This window comes from Pundamilia nyererei, unplaced genomic scaffold, assembly GCF_000239375.1.
Source record: "Pundamilia nyererei isolate P.nyererei 1_Seehausen unplaced genomic scaffold, PunNye1.0 scaffold00004, whole genome shotgun sequence".
NCBI lineage: Eukaryota > Metazoa > Chordata > Actinopteri > Cichliformes > Cichlidae > Pundamilia > Pundamilia nyererei.
This window is the reverse complement of record NW_005187405.1, coordinates 7,766,543-7,783,571: the sequence shown is the minus strand read 5'-3', so window position 1 is coordinate 7,783,571 and position 17,029 is coordinate 7,766,543. Positions and strand designations below refer to the sequence as shown.

Sequence of the window (17,029 nt, the reverse complement as noted above, 5' to 3'; positions counted from 1 at the left end):
GGAAAATAACCATCTTTTTAAATTCCATCTTATTTTTTGTACAAAATGAACTGAATTTAATGAAAAACCAAGTGTTTGTGTTATTGTTGCATGCGGGGTTTATCTAAACCTTTCTGCGTGGGTGGGATCCTGACAATATTGTAGGCCAGTGATGCTCCTTTCCCCATGCAGTTTCCAATGTTATACACAGTACCGTCCCTCTCAATATGAGGGTGGGCAGTCACTCCATTAATATTGACATAGCTGCACATATCGACCTGCACAGAAAATAAAGGCGAAAGCTGTAAAGGTGAAAAGATTGCTCGCTCTCGTCTCAGATTCAATGTACTTTATTGATGTACCTTCTTCAGAGTCTCCAGCGTATCTGTGTTGACTTTAGTGATGTAGTTGGTTTCTGTTACAGCATAATAATCCTCACCAATAGGGTAGACATTCACCAAGCAGTTGTCTGTGACCTCAACACCTTGGAAGTAAGTGAAAAACCTGCAGCCGAAGAAAAAACAGGAAAAGACTGCAGTCTATACAGGATTGTAACAAAAAAAAAGGGAACTTGGAGGTAAAATACTGCAAATATTTGCAAACTTTGAGACATTTCTAATTTGCTCTCAAATGTGTGCATGTGGAACCAACCTGGAGAAGATATTCTTGCAGGGATCAGGATATGCGAATGTACCAAACTCAGTAATGACCACACGCTTCTCTGTAATGGCTCGCACATAAGCATCTGTCCTGATAAACCTAAATGGAGGAAAGAGAGCAAATGCAAAATCCACTTTATGGGTCATTGACTACCCCTCAGACTTCCCATACATGCAGCAAGTGGACGGGAATGTGCTAAACGAAACAATCATGTGTTTGCAGGAGTGTTTCATGCAAATGTGTTTGGTATCTATGAGTCAAAATCTCATGTCAGGACTCAACATGAGCAAACGGGCTCGACTGTGTTAGGTAATCCATGACAGTCTTATGGCAACATATGATGTTTCACACGAAATCACACAGCACCGGCTACTCAGCTGCAGTTCAAATGCAATATGTGACACTGATAAATGACCGCCTTACTTCCGGAAGTAGGTGACCTGGCCATTCTTGAAGTCAAATTTGTGCATGAGGGCCTGGCCATCGAAGAGGTGATAGAAGGGTTCATCTCCGACCTCAAAAAGCCCGGGTCCCAGACGGAGAAGGCTTCCCTTCAGAAACGAAGGAATCCGGCCTGCAGAATGAACGTGGATCACAGAAAGTTTTCAGTGTGCTGAGTTATAAACTAGAAAGTATAAATTTCCAGAAAAGTGCAGTCGATATGCAAATGTCAAAAGAGTTATTTTCGTGTCTAGTCTATTTCTGTCTGAAAGATGTAAACAAACCTGTGACTGTTGTGGGAAGAGTCTCAGACAGCTCTTCACATGTCTCAAAAAGCTTCCTGTAGCCACCAGCTGGGTGTTCAAATCTGTTAGCAAAAAAAAAAGAAAAACAAAAGAGCAAAGACATCAAGAAACACTGCCAAAGAAATTATTGCCGGTGGGTTTTCAGCAGGTTAAAATTATATATCTTTCAGCTTTAAGTAATTTTAGGATTTCTGATGACTCGTTTTTGGTCAGAAACCCAACCTGCTCCTGACTACCTAATCCTGTGAAAAACACCACAGGATTAGGTTAAAGATTTCTCTACCAAAAGTCGAAATAATTAATTGCATTAATTTCCAAAAAGTACTGAAACAAACATCACAGTTTTCACCTAACAAATCACTTTAGTTCATTTACTAAAAAAAAATATACTACCCTGGTTGTCATTCAATGTAATAAGAAATATGAGATACAATTGAATTCATTAGAAACTGACCGGCTGACCATGGTTCCTTTTTGCTGTTGAATATAAAACAAAAAGCAAACTGTAACAAAAGCCTGTGGTCACTGGTTTAGTAACTGGAAGCCTCTGATCTCCCACTGGATTTGAGGTATTTATTCATCTGGGCCTCCTCGGAGTCAATCTACGCAATCAGCGCTGTAAAGCTTTGTCCCAGCCAATCATGTCACATGGGGAACAAGTATCCCATTGTGCCAATATCCTCTTTTGGGTGACCCAATGGCTACACCTCTCAACCTGGATTTATTGCAGAGAATATGCACTGCAAAAAGTGATGCTTGGCAAGAGAGTTGCGCTTGTGTGTTGGATTTCTTTTTCTTTCTATTTTTAACTGTTCTGATTTATGTGTTAAGATAAAATTATGCTGAGTCACAGACAGTTTATTTTAGCACTCATGCAACATGTAGGTCAACTACCCATTATGAAGAAATATCAAGAGTAGGAACTTTGATCCACATAACACTGGTTTTGCACATTGTGTGAAATAAAGACAAACACCTTTCTCATCTAAACTGCAGCTTTTATCCCAAGTGCAGTCCGTATTAGTGCCAAAACGTTTATTTACTACACTTTCACTATTTTTATTATTTATATATATATATATATACACATATATATATATATATATTTGTAATTTCAAGTATACATAGGGTAAGTAGAAGCTAGGTGCTGCTAATCAAATGAACTCTAAATGATCATCAGTAATCTGTGAGCATCTCTGTTAAGGGTTTTGGCAGTTTGCAAGTGTGGAGCATTGAGATGTGTTAACACAATGCCACAATTTTCCCAGGAGTGGACCCAAAGGTCAGACTGTGTGCCTCAGTTAGCATGTTAAATGTTAAAGTTCATGGCAGTATAAGACTGTTTGGAAGCAGTAAAAAGAACATGGTAGCACAGTTTAGTTCAGTGTCCTCTGAACAAACCATAAAACTCCTGGAATGCTGTGCCGTATATCATCTCAAACACCTCATACTAACCGTGTAGCACAGCGGTGGAGGGGTGCTGATTTTGGCTGTTTTGCAGTCACAGGACTTGGGCAGCTTTCATCACTGAGTTGACCATGAACTTCTCTGTATATCAAAGTGTTCTACAGTCAAATGTGAGGCCATTTGTTCAAAAGCTAAACCTTGTCCAAAACTAGGTCATGCAACAGTATAATAATCTGAAGCCCAGCAGCAAATCTACAACAGAATGGCTGAAAAAAAGATGTTGTAGTGGTCCAGTCAAAGTCCAGACCTTGACCTGAGTGAAATTTTTGTGGCAGGACCTTTAGAGAGCTGCCCACAAACCTCAATGAACTGAAGCAACGTTGTAAAGAAGAGTGGGGTAAAATTTCTCCACAACAGTGTGAAAAACTGATAATGTCGCACAGAGAACAATTACTTCAACTTATTGCTGCTAAAGGTGATTCTACAAGCTACTGAACTATGTGGTGTAGTTACGTAGTCTCATCCCAGGACTGCAGTCAGTAGTCAGTATGTGGGGAAAACAAACAGGTAATTTTGACCCAGAAATGAAATAAACGAGATAAACTCACTGCTATCTGCACTTTAACACTATTTTTTTTCCTTTTTGGACATTAGTACTAAATAAAAATAAGAAATGTTTTCAGTTAAACCTCACTGCCATCATTAGGTGGGATTGTACAATGACTGTTATACAAAATGCTACTTGGATGAAATGTGGCCAGTTGTTCTTTGCTCTGAGCACAAAATGCCTTAACTTGCTTGTCTCAGCGCCGCGATAATCCAGGTGAAAAGGATTAGCCTGAAGACAAACGCTGTATTGTTCCTCCTGGGGGAAAAAACATCGTTAGGGGAGAGTTGTGTCACTGCTGTGTGACGTAGCGGCCTCAGCCAACACATGAACTGAATGAATGGGAAACGCAAAACATTGTTGTGATAATCTCTCGGGAAAGAAACAAAGCATCTCTGAGTTCTACGGTGATAATCGCAGCTTTAAGGGGTCGGCACAAGTAACACATCAAATATAATCAGCACCCAAAACAGTGAGTATAAGAAACAAACAGCTGATTAGACCACAAACAAGTCAAGTAAATGCAAAGAAACAAAGAACAAAGAACACCTTTTAACCTCCGTCGGTCTGCAGACTGCTTTACGATGTTTTGCACAGAGCATCAAAATGGACTAATATCGAGCACACTACAGCAAAGATTAGAGATTTTTTGAGGATTGATGCCTTAGAGCATGCAGTCACAGTGAAGCAGCTTAATCTCTGCGATCACAAGCAGCAAAGGGTCTTTGATGATATCGCCAATACAAATGAGACAGTACTCGTCTTTGAACTGAAAAACAGGTGGTAGACTGTTCGTTATAATTTAAGCCTAATGAGACTCTGGGCTTGAAAAGAGATCTTTTAGTGTATGATGTTGCTGCACCTTATTTTATCCAGGCAACAGAGTGGATCGATGCTGAGAAGCTGGTCGGTTTTAAAAAGAGTTTTTAAAACAGAGCCTTTTTATGATGTGATTGCATTTCATTGTGAAAATATAAAAAAGATACACTGGATGAGCTTTGGAAAGAGTCGATGCAGCTGATAACTATGATTTGTTACTGCAAATGTGTTCATGCTGATACAGCTGCAGTGTCTGCAATAATTTAACTTACCAAATCCAAAGTGCGCTCATTCAGCTGTTAACACCGGAAGTCTTTAAACGAGATCTCACAGCTAAAAAAAACTGTTAGAAACGCAATATGGCCTCAGGGAGGATCTGCGACAGTAATTTGGCTTCATATTTTTTCTTTTTTGTATTTTAAATTTAATGATTTTGTAAGAAAAGAAAGAGTAAGATAATGTTTCAAAATCAAAACCAGATCAGTGAGATTTTAGAATAAGTCACTCACGAGACTGCAAGTATGACTTAGATCTGGAGTTTTTCATTTTTGAGGAAGTTGTAAGCTTTGGAACAAAATAGTTTCAGCTTCATTGAAAAAACAATGTTACTTTTCCCTCCTCTGGCTCTCAGCTACATCCCCCCGGTGGCGTTTGTTCAGATGTCAAGTCTGCAGGTCATTATCACCAATCAGATCCATCTCCAGACAACTTCACCAACTTCTTCCACTTGCTGAGGCCATTTAAACCACGCAGTCTACTGAAAGTCAGTAAACATAGTCTAAAATATCTGCTTTAGATTAAACTCATGAGTGAAACAAGTCGTCACACCACTCCCACTTTTATATTTTCTTCCATCTAGATAGTAATGACTGCAAGGTGAGGATCACCATCTTTAATTTCTCGAGTTCATGTAACAAAAGCCAGGAGCTGCGACTGACAGAGATGAAACATGTCCACAATCTCATGGATTACTGACTACCTGACAGGTAGGCTGCAGTATGTGAGACTGTCTGTTTTATTGATGGGCAGTACATGCCACCCACAGAAATACTCTGACTGATTGTGGAGTGGATGGATCTATTAGTGATGAGCAGGAAAAAGAGTACAGAGCACAAGTTGATGATTTTGTTGAGAGTTCTGGGAGGAATCATCTGCTTCAAATCCGGGGTGGCTGTAGCTCAGGTGGCAGAGCAGGTCAGCCACTAATCAGAAGGTTGGTGGTTCGATCCCAGGCTGTCTCCTGGCTGCATGCCAAATATCCTTGGGCAAGATACTAACCCCATGTTTGCCTACTCGTGGTCAAAGGGCCCGGTGGCGCCAGTGTCCGGCAGCCTTGCCTCTGTCAGTGTGCCCCAGGGCAGCTGTGGCTACAATGTAGCTTGCCATCGCCAGTGTGTGTGTGAATGACTGAATGTAGTGTGAAGCGCTTTGGGGTCCTTAGGGACTAGAAAAGCGCTATACAAATGCAGACCATTTACCATTTCTAAATGTGAAATGGAACAGAGCGATGGTGTTTGACTTCAGAACAAAGAGACATGTCCCACGACAAACACGGGTCAAGATGTTGATGTGGTGGAGGAGTACCTGACGACAAGAGGATGAATTTGAAGACTGACACAGAGGCTGTGAAAAAAAAGTGGATGAGCAGCCTCTTTTTCCCATGAAACTGAAATCCTTCAATGTGTGCTCAAGGTTTTCTATCACTCAGTTGTAGTGAGCACATTGTACTTTGCTGTGTTCTGCAGGGGGAAGCAGCATCTGAGCTGGAGACACCAGCAGACTGGATAATCTGAAGAGGAAGACAGGCTCTGTGATTTCTTGCAAACTGGACCCTTTTGAAACTGTGGTGGAGAGGAGGTCACTGAAAAAACTGTAATCCATCATTGTAATCCTGACCACCCTCTGTACCACTTACTGCGACCGTGGCTCAGGGGGTTGGGAATCGCATCTGTAACCGGAAGGTCACCGGTTCGATCCCTGGGCTCTCTGTCCTGGTCGTTGTGTCCCTGGGCAAGACACTTTACCCTACTTGCCTACTGGTGTTGGCCAGAGGGGCCGATGGCGCGATATGGCAGCCTCGCTTCTGTCAGTCTGCCCCAGGGCAGCTGTGGCTACAACTGTAGCTTGCCTCCACCAGTGTATGAATGTGAGAGTGAATGAATAGTGGTATTGTAAAGCGCTTTGGGTGCCTTGAAAAGCGCTATATAAATCCAATCCATTATTATTATTATTACTGGACAGGTAGTGGAGCAGCTTCTCTAACAGACTGACTCAGCTCTGCTGCCTTAAGGACAGACACAGGAAATCTGTCATACATCATGTTATCGTTGCCTCTATTCAACATAGCAGCCTGGCAGATAATAATGGTATTAGAGAACCTCATGGAATGGGTGGCTGAGCAGCTGCAAGCCTTGCAGTAGTTTACATTGCAATGCAAAGTTTTGGATGCAGTGGTGTAAAGCACGCTGCCACTGGATTCTAGATCAGTGGAGACATGTTCTCTGTCGTGACGAATCACGCTTCTCCATCTAGCAATCTGATGGCCGAGTATGGGTTTGGAGGCTGCAAGGAGAACTGTACTTGTCTAAATGCACTGTGCAAAAACTAAAATTAGGTGGAGGGGGCATTAGGGTCTAGGGTTGTTTTTCTGGAGATTTGGTCAATCTTCATCATACAATGAAGTATTACATGCTCCCAACTTTGTGGGAACGGTTTGGGGATGGCCCCTTCCTCTTCCAACATGAGTGTGCACCAGTGCACAAAGCTAGATCCATAAAGACATGGATGAGGAAGTTTGGTGTGAAGAACTTGACTGGCCTGCACCTGGCCTCAACCAGAACAGAACACCTTTGGGATGAATTATGCGTGTGAAGGCAGATGAAGGCAAGATAGATTGATAGATATTATTATTCAACTTTATTCCACATTGAATGGCAATCATATTCCCAGTTAAACGCAATAAAACCTTTTAGAAATGTCATAAAGGGATGGCTTTTTCTAAATAGCTTTAGTTGACCAGATTTGATTAATTCATGTTGGTTGGTTGAAAAGCTATGCTTAAGTAGTTTCCCCAAAACTTCTCATCAATACTGAATGAGGCGCTTTGGCCACGTCTTGTATGTAAAAATGAAAATAAAGGGCGCCCTCTGCTGGTAATTAATTGCAGGTCAAAAGTATTTCTACATAGTACAAACCTTGTAGTACGCTTCTTTAAAGGACGGTCGATTTATTCCATGAAGGTAAAGTAGCCTCCAGACTTGATGATGTGCTGTTTTAATAATTTACTTTAAAACCGCCAGTTTCGCTACACGCATGCGCATTTCAATCCATAATTACCCAAGATGGCGGCGAAACACTACAGTTTGCTGTAGTAGCTAGTTAGCGCATACCCAGAAAAAAATTACCAAACAAACCCAAAATTGGTTTTGTAACCAGCGGATAGACGGTAGTGTGGTTTAATACTAGCAGTTGGCGGTTGTGTTACAAAGGTTTTAAGTCGGGAAAATGAGCTACACAACGAAGGTGGTGCAGGTGACGAACGTGTCGCCGAGCACAACGTCGGAGCAGATGAGGACACTGTTCGGTTTTCTGGGAACCATCGAAGAGCTGAAGTTATTTCCGCCAGAGTAAGTTAAATAATTGTCTGTGGGCTTATTAGCGGCTTTAATAATGTAGTCACAGGCTGTTTGGTCGTGTTTCCTAGTAGACTCGGTAGACTGGTTAGCATGCACGCGTAGGTCCATGCTAACCAGTGACCTGGCCCGCAGTCTTTTATAATGTCTTTGTCTGGCCTCATGAACCACGCGTTAATCCTATTTATGTCTTTGATAGTCTGCTTATTTCCTAAACAGGGATAAAAACGTGTATTTAGGCTTAATATGTCCCCCTCGGTGTTTATTTGGGTCTTAATGTTACCGTAGTGTCTTGTTTTTGTATGTAAAGTCTCTTTTTATCAATGAGAGGAAATGCAGCAAAAGTGATTAATAATTAATATAAACACGCCCAAGTCGAGCTTGTGAGGAAGGGAAAAAATTAGTTGTATTAACTTTAACGGTCTCTCCGATGTTTTGTTAGGGTTAGGGTAACTCTACCCCTCCTTTCCCCAGTCGTTTTTATTATAATTGAGTCTTTCCAACAGTCCACAGTAAATTTTCTTCTAAAGTATACAGTCAGGGCCTGGGTACTTGTATTTATTTCTGTTTAAAGTGTATGTTATAAATCTGCTTTAAACTCTGTCTGCATATATTTGTTGTGTGTCAAATCCACACTTAAGTGACTAACACAGCATGTGGGTGCCACTGGACCACATCAGGTTGTCAGAACATTTTTCTCCAGCTGCTCCCTTTAGGGATCCACAGCTGACCATCTGCCTCAATCTCACCCTATCCCTAGCATCCTCCTCTGTCACACCAATCCTCTGCATGTCCTCCTTCACTACATCCATGAACCCCCTCTCTGGTTTCCCAATTTTCTTCCTGCCTGTTAACCCCATATTCAACATCCTTTGTCTAATATATCCACTGTCCCTCCTCTGGATGTGTCCAAATCATCTAATCCTTTTTTCCATGTGCTGTCCCTCTGATGTACTCATTTCTGATTTTGTCCATCCTGCTCACTCAAAGTCAAAGTCTTAACATCTTAGCGTCAGCCTCCTGTCTATTTGTCAGTGCCACTGTATTTAAACCATACATCATAGCAGGTCTCGCTACAGTTTTATGTACTCTTTCTTTCACACTCGCCACCATCCTTCTGTCACAAATCACCCTGACATTTGTCTCGATCCACTCCACCCTGCTCCAATCTTTTCTCCACCTCACTTGTGAACCGTTGATTTGGACGGTTGATACCAGGCATTTAAACTCCTCTACCTTTGCTATTGCTGCTCCTTGCATTTTCAGTGTTACATCGGGATGTCAAAAGAGGCTGAAGAAGGCAGTGTTTAGATTTTGTAAAAATGTTTTTTATTGCAGTTTATTCACGTCATTCTTCTTTACCACTTCTATAGTGATTCGCCGATGCCGGTGACATCCCGGGTGTGCTTTGTGAAGTTCCAGGAGCCAGAGTCTGTTGGTGTGTCTCAGCATCTGACTAACACGGTGTTTGTGGACAGAGCGCTGATAGTGGTCCCGTTTGCTGAAGGTTTGTATAAAAGCTCATTGTTGAATGAATTGTGATGGTGAAGACTGTAAAAAGGTTGTTGTTGGTTTTTCCCGTCTCCTGTGAATTCACCCTGGCATGCTTATATGAGCTTTGTAAGATAATTTTGAATGAAAGTGGTATTGCCATTCTCCTCCCATGGCTCGTGTGTTTAAAGCAGACTTCTGCTGTCAGATTTGTGGTGAACTGTTTTAGCGCATTGCACATCTGTTTTAGCACAACAGCCCTTAAACAGATCTTTGTTACCTGGAGTTAAGTTGTTCGGGATATAGTGAGGTGTTTGTCTCTGACTAAAACAGTAATGTGCTCTGCGCTCAGAAAGTTCAGTGTACCAAACTCTGCTTTACACACCAGGACACGGACATCTGTGGGCACCACAGGCACGTCAAAGTTCAGAAGTGATGTACTTGAAATGCTTAACCAAATGCATTTTTATTCTCACCATATATTGGACTACCCCCTGTTAAACTTCTCTCTGTTATTTGTGTGTGTGTATGTGTGTGTGTGTATGTGTGTGTGTGTAATTTTTGTAGTGAAGAAGGCAAAAGCAGCCCCCTCGTTGATGGCTGAAAGTGGTCCTCTGCCTGCCAACAGGGAATTGTAGACATTTGCAAAGGCCAGCAAGCATACAAGCCCCACCACTCTCTCTCTCTTCTCATTTTGTCTCCTTTTTTTTTCTTTCTCTGCCTTATCTTTTTCTTTCCTTCTGTCTAAATTGTCTTTCCCAGGTGGTTTTGAGAATAAAGTTCAGATTTCTAGGGCATAACCTGAAACTGTGCAAATTCTGCACTATTTAACGACACTTTTGAGGGCTGCTTGGTCAAGTGTTTTATGGTTAAGAAACGGTTCCTTTGCAGATAAGGCTGCCTGTATTCATCACTTTTTAATGTCAACAAATCCCATGAAAACACAGAGGCCATTCAAGTCCACAGACTAGTAAATGCTTGTTTGTTCATTAGGGTAATTGCAGCTGATGCAGTTTATTTAGAGTCGGTGCCTCAGGCACCATCATGCTCTTTTAAAAGCTCACTAGCATACGCAAACAGATTTTAAACAACAGCTGGAAGTAGTCCCCAGCAGATGGACAGTTGTTTGAATAACACCACAGTACTTTACGTTTACTGTATGTTTTTAAAGAAACCACTTCGCCTTCTATAGAAGTCAGACAATATATTTCTGAAAGTTTTACACCTGATCAGCTGGAAATCTGTGTCGGAAATCTATGCTATCACATGATGTTATGATAACATAATGAAATACAGCCGCAAGTACGGCAGTTGGTCTGTTCAGCACCGCCGATTCCTCCTGTGCCTTTCAGAAGTTGGAGGGAAAATATGTTTGCATGTGATTAATAATAATAATAATAATAATAATAATAATGGATTGGATTTATATGACCTAAACAAAGAACAGGGACCCAGGAGGGGAAAAGATCCCCGAATTTTACACTTTTATATCAGCTGGGACTGCATGTAAAACACGGGGACATGATTACACAGTAATTTACACATAATGCTACAGCACTAGTATAAATGCTGGTAATGCAACCACTTGTGTAGGTTGTGTTGTAGCCCCACAGAAGTCTAAATCAGGCATGAGATGGTATTCACTAGATTTGTGGACAGTAACAAGAATATTTCCAGCCTCATCCTTTTTTAAAATGGCTTTAAAAAAACATCAACTTGGGAGTGACACCAGTTATTTGGCTCTGGTGCAATAATTGTATATGTCAGGGGTCTGGGTTATTTTTTAGTTAATACAGAAACACACTAATGCCAAAGTATCCTACTCTGCACAGAGTAGATTTAAAACATTTTTTTAACCTCACGATGTAATTTCAGACTTGACAAGGGGAAAACTAGTCAGTGATTTAATAAATACATGGAACTAAAACTCTCTGGTATAAATCCTCTGAGATAGGCGACCGACATGACGTAGTGTTGGTCCAGTATCCTCTTTAACAGTGGTTTTCTTTTGTTGTTGTGTTTTACAGTTCTTTTTCCTGGCTCAGCCAGTCCTGTATACCAGGCCCTGCTGAAAATACCATCCAACCGTTTTGTCTCCTGCAGCATTTTCTCTCTCCAGTGTGCTCTTGTGTTTAAGTGTTGTGTGTCTGTATTTAGGTGATGTCTCTTTGTGAATGGATTAAGTGTGAGATGATGATGATGAGTTATTTAAAAGATAAAATTGGAGGTATTTTGCATTTTAAAATAAACAGCCCACCATCCTCTGTCCAGGTTTGGTTAATTGATGCAGTGACAGGTAAGGATACTGAGATAATGATGCAGGCAGCATCTAGCCTGAATTTTGTTATTGCCATTTAGCATATAAACTACTTAATTCTCTGAAATGTGTTTGTGGTGAGTAGACGCTGATGGTTTGCATAGTGTTCTTGCCGAATCCCTAAAATTCTCTCTGTTGTGTGTGTATCTCAATTTTTCTCTGTGTGCTTTTAGTAGCGAAGCCGCCAACGTGAATCGCTTGTTTCAGTAAACGTCAAAAATGAAAATTGAGGGCACACCGAACTGGAGAAGCAGCTGTGCTTGCTAACGTTTGGTTCATGACTTAAAAAACACATTCAGGTGATCTATTCTTGGCAGTGTTCATTGGAGTAGTGTGATTTATTCCAGCAATAGTTAAGTCACTGCAATGATTATGTTGAATTAAGGGAACTCTTCTCTGATGTATGAGGTAAACATGTGAAGAAATGTGAACACTTTTCTTTTTTTCTTCTTCTCCAAAATGTCTTCTCTGTAGTGTGTGTGTGTGTGTGTGAGTGTGAGAAACCTTTCTTCTCTCCTAATGCCTTTTTCTTTATCCCTGTAGGATCTATTCCAGATGAGGCTAAAGCTTTGTCACTGCTGGCGCCAGCAAATGCTGTTGCAGGAATTCTGCCAGGGGGAGGCCTTCTTCCGATGCCTAATCCCATCCCCAATCCACCTGTAAGACCTCACTGTTTAACTGTGTTGGATGTTACATGGTGACATAACCAAAAGTCTTAACATTTTTGCTCTGACATGACAAAATGTAACTTGAAGCCTTTTTTGAAAAAGTAATTATGCATTTAAAGACATACAGAAGCAGAGTGTAAGATAACATAAAAATACGACTCACAGATAAACTGGCTTTTGTTTATTTTTGTTTTAAAGTTGGATCATTTCAAAGTCCATCTGGTAGTTTGTATAGTTCTTTAAATCTGTTTTTTCTCCCTGTGTTGTATTTCTGTTTTTTTGGTTATTTGTAGGATTGTGGTAATGCAAAATTGTATTGTGCTCATTCACATCCTTTTAGTATAAATGGTTTGAAGCAGTCAGTCATGTTGCCGAGTTACAGGTCTCTTGCCAAGTTGTGACCAAGTAGTATCCTGTCTACGGTTTTCCTTCATCCACTCGCATATCCATCAGTTACTCCTTCGGCTCTGCCATGTTTCTGTCATTTCAAGTCGAAAGCGTATATCAGCATCGGTTAATGTACAAGCGTGTCTGCTTACATCACATCTTTACATGCCTCGCTGGCCATTTACTAATGAGAGAAATTAGTCTCCTGCACATAAACAGTGATTTTTAGCCCAGTGTATCAGATAGCACCAATATAATTACATAAACACTTGTTAGGTGTTCGTATCTGGATATTCTTGGCCTGACATAAATTTGTTTATTCCAGCTTGCGAACCCCTTTGGTGCACCCAATATAGACGCAATGGCAGCGTTTGGATTCCCCGGAGCTGGTATGAATCCCCAGGTGAGAGGTTTTCTGAAATGGCAGTGAACGAAGTTGATGTTGAATTTTTTGAACTGACAGTCTTTATCCTCCCGTTTCCACACAGGCTGCTGATCAGCTGTTGAAATTGATGACTGATCCAAAGTAAGTCTCTTTAAAGATTCTTCTTTGAATGCTGTGCATTAGGGTTTTTTTGGTTTTTTTTTGTTATTTTTCCCAGGCACTGTAGAACAACTGAGGCACAGGAAAGAAGCAGTTGTTTGGTGTTTTGTAGTAATGAGTCAACTAATTAATATTTATTTGTTTAGACTGAATCCCCTGGCGGCTGGAATAAACCTGAATGCTGGGCTGAAGGCTGACGCAGCTAATAAAGAAATCGAAGAGGCAATGAAGAGAGTCAGAGAGGCCCAGTCGCTCATTTCTGCTGCTATCGAACCCGGACGTGAGTGCATTAAAGTTCAGAAGATCTTGTTGCTAGGATGTTGGCTTTGCGGTATAAAACAGTGTCTGGATTGTCTGCACTGCTGTCATTACAAACACTTATTAGGTCAGCTTACTTCCCCAGATGATTTCCTTGGCAGGTTTTCATGTTTGCAAATAGTTTGTTTTTGCTTTTGTTTTCAGTGTTAAGAAAAAACGTTTGTTAACCCTTTAAAACCGGACGGAGCAGGCACGCTCCGTTTTGCGTAACTATTCTTAAATCCCTGTAGAACCGGAACCACATAAGCTAGCAATAATTTTTTTTGCACATGAAACCGGAGGAGTTGTACGTACTTCTTATGCTATCAGCTCGTCCTAGATTACGGTTTCCTTCCACATATAATTTTGCAAAAAACAGCATAAAAAGCACTTGCAGCAACAAAAACATAATATTCCAGAAACACGCTTTGCCAATTCGATCAGCTGTTCATAACACTTCCTACGTTGGAATAGACGTCAGCGCGAACTATCGTATGTCCGCCATTACCTGGCTGAAACCGGAAGTGGCATCTTTTCCTTTTTTTTTTTTTTTTTTTTTTTACCATTTCCTCTTTGTTTTTTACCTTCGGGCCTTATATGCCTATACTGGTGTTTTTAAAAGTCATGTTTGACTTCATGCTTTTCTGAAAGTTTCTGGGATGCTTAGAACTCAAATTGCACTGCTGGAAATGGTTTATTTTGATGCACGTGCTGTTTTCTTTGCAAATTTGCATTATAATATTTATTTTTGTTTTTCCAGCAGTATATAAAAATTGGTGTATCTCAAAAATAAAACTATGAAGACACTCAAAAAAACAAACAATTTTCAATTTTTTGTAGTTTATTGCACTTTTTTGCAATTTATGTAGTTATTATAGACTTAATGCTTACATCTCATTAAAATTTGGGCTATAACGGTTGTATTGATGTATAGCAACTTGAAATGCTCTCAAAAATGGCACTACAGCATGTAAAAATATAAAGATAACTCTGGCGTACTTGGTTCTATGGTAGGTCTTAAAGGATAAAACACAGAGTACTGGAACTTGACCTGTATTTCATTTTCCTGACGTGCAGATAAGGAGACAAAGAAGAAGCGCTCTCGGTCCAGGTCCAGATCCAGAAGGAGGAGGTCCCGATCGCGTTCAAGACACAGGTGATTTACTAAAACTTATCATCTGCAGAGCTGAGATGAGGAAACTTTGTATTGTTTGTTTTCACATGAACAGCAAAGTTAAATGTTGTGAATGAATGGTTTCAGGCGAACCAGAAGCAGGTCGAGGCGCAGATCCAGATCGAGAAGCAGAAGACGCTCCAAAAGCCCGCGCAAGAGACACCCCCACTCTAGAGACAGAGGGAGGAGATCTCCCAGCAGATCCAGGTGTGCTAACTGTGTAAAAACCTGTCCTCGAACCTGTACTCTGAGGTCTGCAGCTGGGAAACCTGAGATCTAAATCTATATGCATGTTTTCTTTTTATCTACAGAGAGCGAAAGAAAGAAGATGCAGGGAGAAGGAAATCCAAAACACCACCCAAAAGCTACAGCACAGCGAGGAGGTCACGCAGTGTGAGCCGGTGAGTACAGCCAAGGTCTTCAGCTGACAAGTGCTTGAATTCTATTCTGGTAAAGACCTTTTAATATTAAGAGAATTTAATGACTGTTCTATGGTCAGATTTACCAAAGTACAAAATCAACAGGAACAGAATAGTTAAACGTACGTTTTTAAGTATAGTACTTCCCTAATCACGATAAAGCTGCTAATGCTTTAACAGGAAATAAGATTTAATGCATATGACAGTTATTAATGAAATACTAGATTTTTGGTTTTCAGTCAAATGTATTTATTTCAGCTGCTTCTAATATCCTGCGTATGTGCAAAACTTCAATTATTTTGTTCTGTTTGCAGGAGACGCAGGAAAAGTCGCAGCGCCAGCCGTTCTCCTAAGAAGTCTCCTAAAAGGAAAAATTCCCCGTCTCCATCTCCTCGAAGGTTGTCTGATGTGTTTAATACCTTCTGGCTGCACTGAATGTGTATTTTAAGTTTCTCCTGAATGATTTTTTTTTTTTTTAAAGGAGAAGTAAACATATATCCGTTACTAATCTTATTCTGGACTTTTCACTTTCCATTCTGTTCAGACACAAAAAAGAGAAGAAGAGGGAGAAGGAAAGGGACCGGGACCGTAGGAGCGATAAAGAGCGCGGCCGTGAAGAACGGGAGCGCTCCAGCAGCAAGAAAAAGAAGAGTAAAGACAAAGAAAGGGAACGTGACCGGAAATCAGATGCAGAGAAAGATGTTAAGGTTGGTGTGTTGTGGTTTTGGACCCTGTGAGCATCACTCTTCTAATCTTAGCCAGTCGGAGGGAGTTTGTACTTTTTTACTTTTTCGAGGTGTCTCATGCATCGGCTTCTTTTCCCAGATCACCAGAGACTACGATGAGGAAGAGCAAGGATACGACAGCGAGAAGGAGCGAGGCGACAGGAAGGACTCGGACGATTCTGCTTTGTCTCCTCGGTCGGTAGAAGGTAATGGCACAGCACGTTCCGCGAAGCAGGCCAAAGTTAACGGTGCCGATGATCGCCACGAAGAGGACATGGACGTCAGCGACTGACTCGTCCGTCCCGTCCTTCCCCACATTCTCCCTCCATGTTGGTTGTGAAAAAGCTACATCTTTCCCCCCTTCCTACTGGGCTGAATCTGAAAATGTGAATTGTTTGAAATGTATCAGTTTCTATCACAGGAGGGAAGCGTGCCCTTTTGCAAATGTTTGATGCTAAAATTCGTCTGCCCTGACATTTTTCTCGGTTTGTCACATTTACTGTAAGTGGTCTTTCTGCTCTTTGCTGCTACAGATGTAATAGATTACAACTGGAAGTAGGCTTGCTTTGCGTTTCTTTAGCTTGTGTTACCAGATTTCTTTTTTTATTTGTCTTTACATATGAACCTTTTTCATTTCTGTTGTGTGGGGTGGTGTGATGCACGGGTCTCTTGTCTTCACCAAAAATGCAAGCTTCTTAGCTTAGCTTCTTGTTATCTGAGAGTACTGATTGTTTTATCAAGGATTTCTTTTATATATTAAAGCTTATTTAAAGAGCTAAGACTGTGAAAATTTATAACTTCCACCTCAGGTTGGGGGGGCTAATGATACAGATATGAAAATCCTCACATGTGGTTTAAAAACACTTAAATCACAGACATGGTTCAGCTGTTTGATCACAGAGACAATTTTGCCTTCAAACTAGTCAAAGGCAGATGCGCCTAAATTAGTAATGCTAACCTTTGGCATCACGTAGGTCCAGTGCAGCAATACTACATAAAGTCTTTATTGGCATAAAACTAATGCTGATGGAGGATTTCTAAACATAAATTTTCCAGTTCAGTTAGATCATTTTACATGTGGGCCACATATAGCCCACTTTGATGTGAAGTGGGCCGGACCATTTAAATAAAGTTGTGTAATTATAAATTTAGAACAT

General features: G+C 40.9%; 2 protein-coding genes across 3 annotated transcripts in view; one reads left to right on the top strand and one right to left on the bottom strand.

Annotated features, from left to right (window-relative positions):
* The window catches only part of rpe65a (retinoid isomerohydrolase RPE65 a), a 6,152-nt gene extending 4,229 nt beyond the window's left edge, over positions 1-1,923 (bottom strand). Inside the window, exons 1-6 of the mRNA XM_005721435.1 lie at positions 1,840-1,923; positions 1,365-1,447; positions 1,063-1,213; positions 631-738; positions 342-483; positions 110-257 (exon numbers count right to left, since the gene is read on the bottom strand). Coding sequence (XP_005721492.1) covers positions 110-257; positions 342-483; positions 631-738; positions 1,063-1,213; positions 1,365-1,447; positions 1,840-1,850 — 643 coding nt within the window. The 5' untranslated portion in view covers positions 1,851-1,923. The remainder of the gene's footprint in view (positions 1-109; positions 258-341; positions 484-630; positions 739-1,062; positions 1,214-1,364; positions 1,448-1,839) is intronic.
* A 5,493-nt stretch (positions 1,924-7,416) lies between these two features.
* Positions 7,417-16,651, top strand: LOC102214823 (serine/arginine-rich splicing factor 11-like). 2 transcript variants are annotated; one of them, XM_013912382.1, is made up of 12 exons: positions 7,417-7,457; positions 9,224-9,357; positions 12,202-12,317; positions 13,039-13,116; positions 13,202-13,239; positions 13,404-13,537; positions 14,632-14,710; positions 14,816-14,935; positions 15,040-15,129; positions 15,462-15,545; positions 15,692-15,854; positions 15,973-16,651. In XM_013912382.1, the coding sequence occupies exons 2-12, from the start codon at positions 9,234-9,236 to the stop codon at positions 16,162-16,164; spliced, it is 1,218 nt and encodes a 405-aa protein (XP_013767836.1). In that variant the 5' UTR covers positions 7,417-7,457; positions 9,224-9,233; the 3' UTR covers positions 16,165-16,651. The 2 variants fall into 2 exon arrangements, with proteins under 2 accessions (XP_013767836.1, XP_013767834.1); XM_013912380.1 differs by lacking the exon at positions 7,417-7,457 and adding an exon at positions 7,535-7,844.
* Positions 16,652-17,029: the final 378 nt, after the last annotated feature.

Bases quoted from the DNA above. Each gene is read 5' to 3' on its own strand.
- LOC102214823 (XM_013912380.1), top strand. From the start codon at position 7,723: ATGAGCTACACAACGAAGGTGGTGCAGGTGACGAACGTGTCGCCGAGC. The intron at 9,358-12,201 runs GTTTGTATAAAA...TTATCCCTGTAG, and splicing joins AGTGGTCCCGTTTGCTGAAG to GATCTATTCCAGATGAGGCT. The intron at 13,117-13,201 runs GTGAGAGGTTTT...GTTTCCACACAG, and splicing joins GAGCTGGTATGAATCCCCAG to GCTGCTGATCAGCTGTTGAA.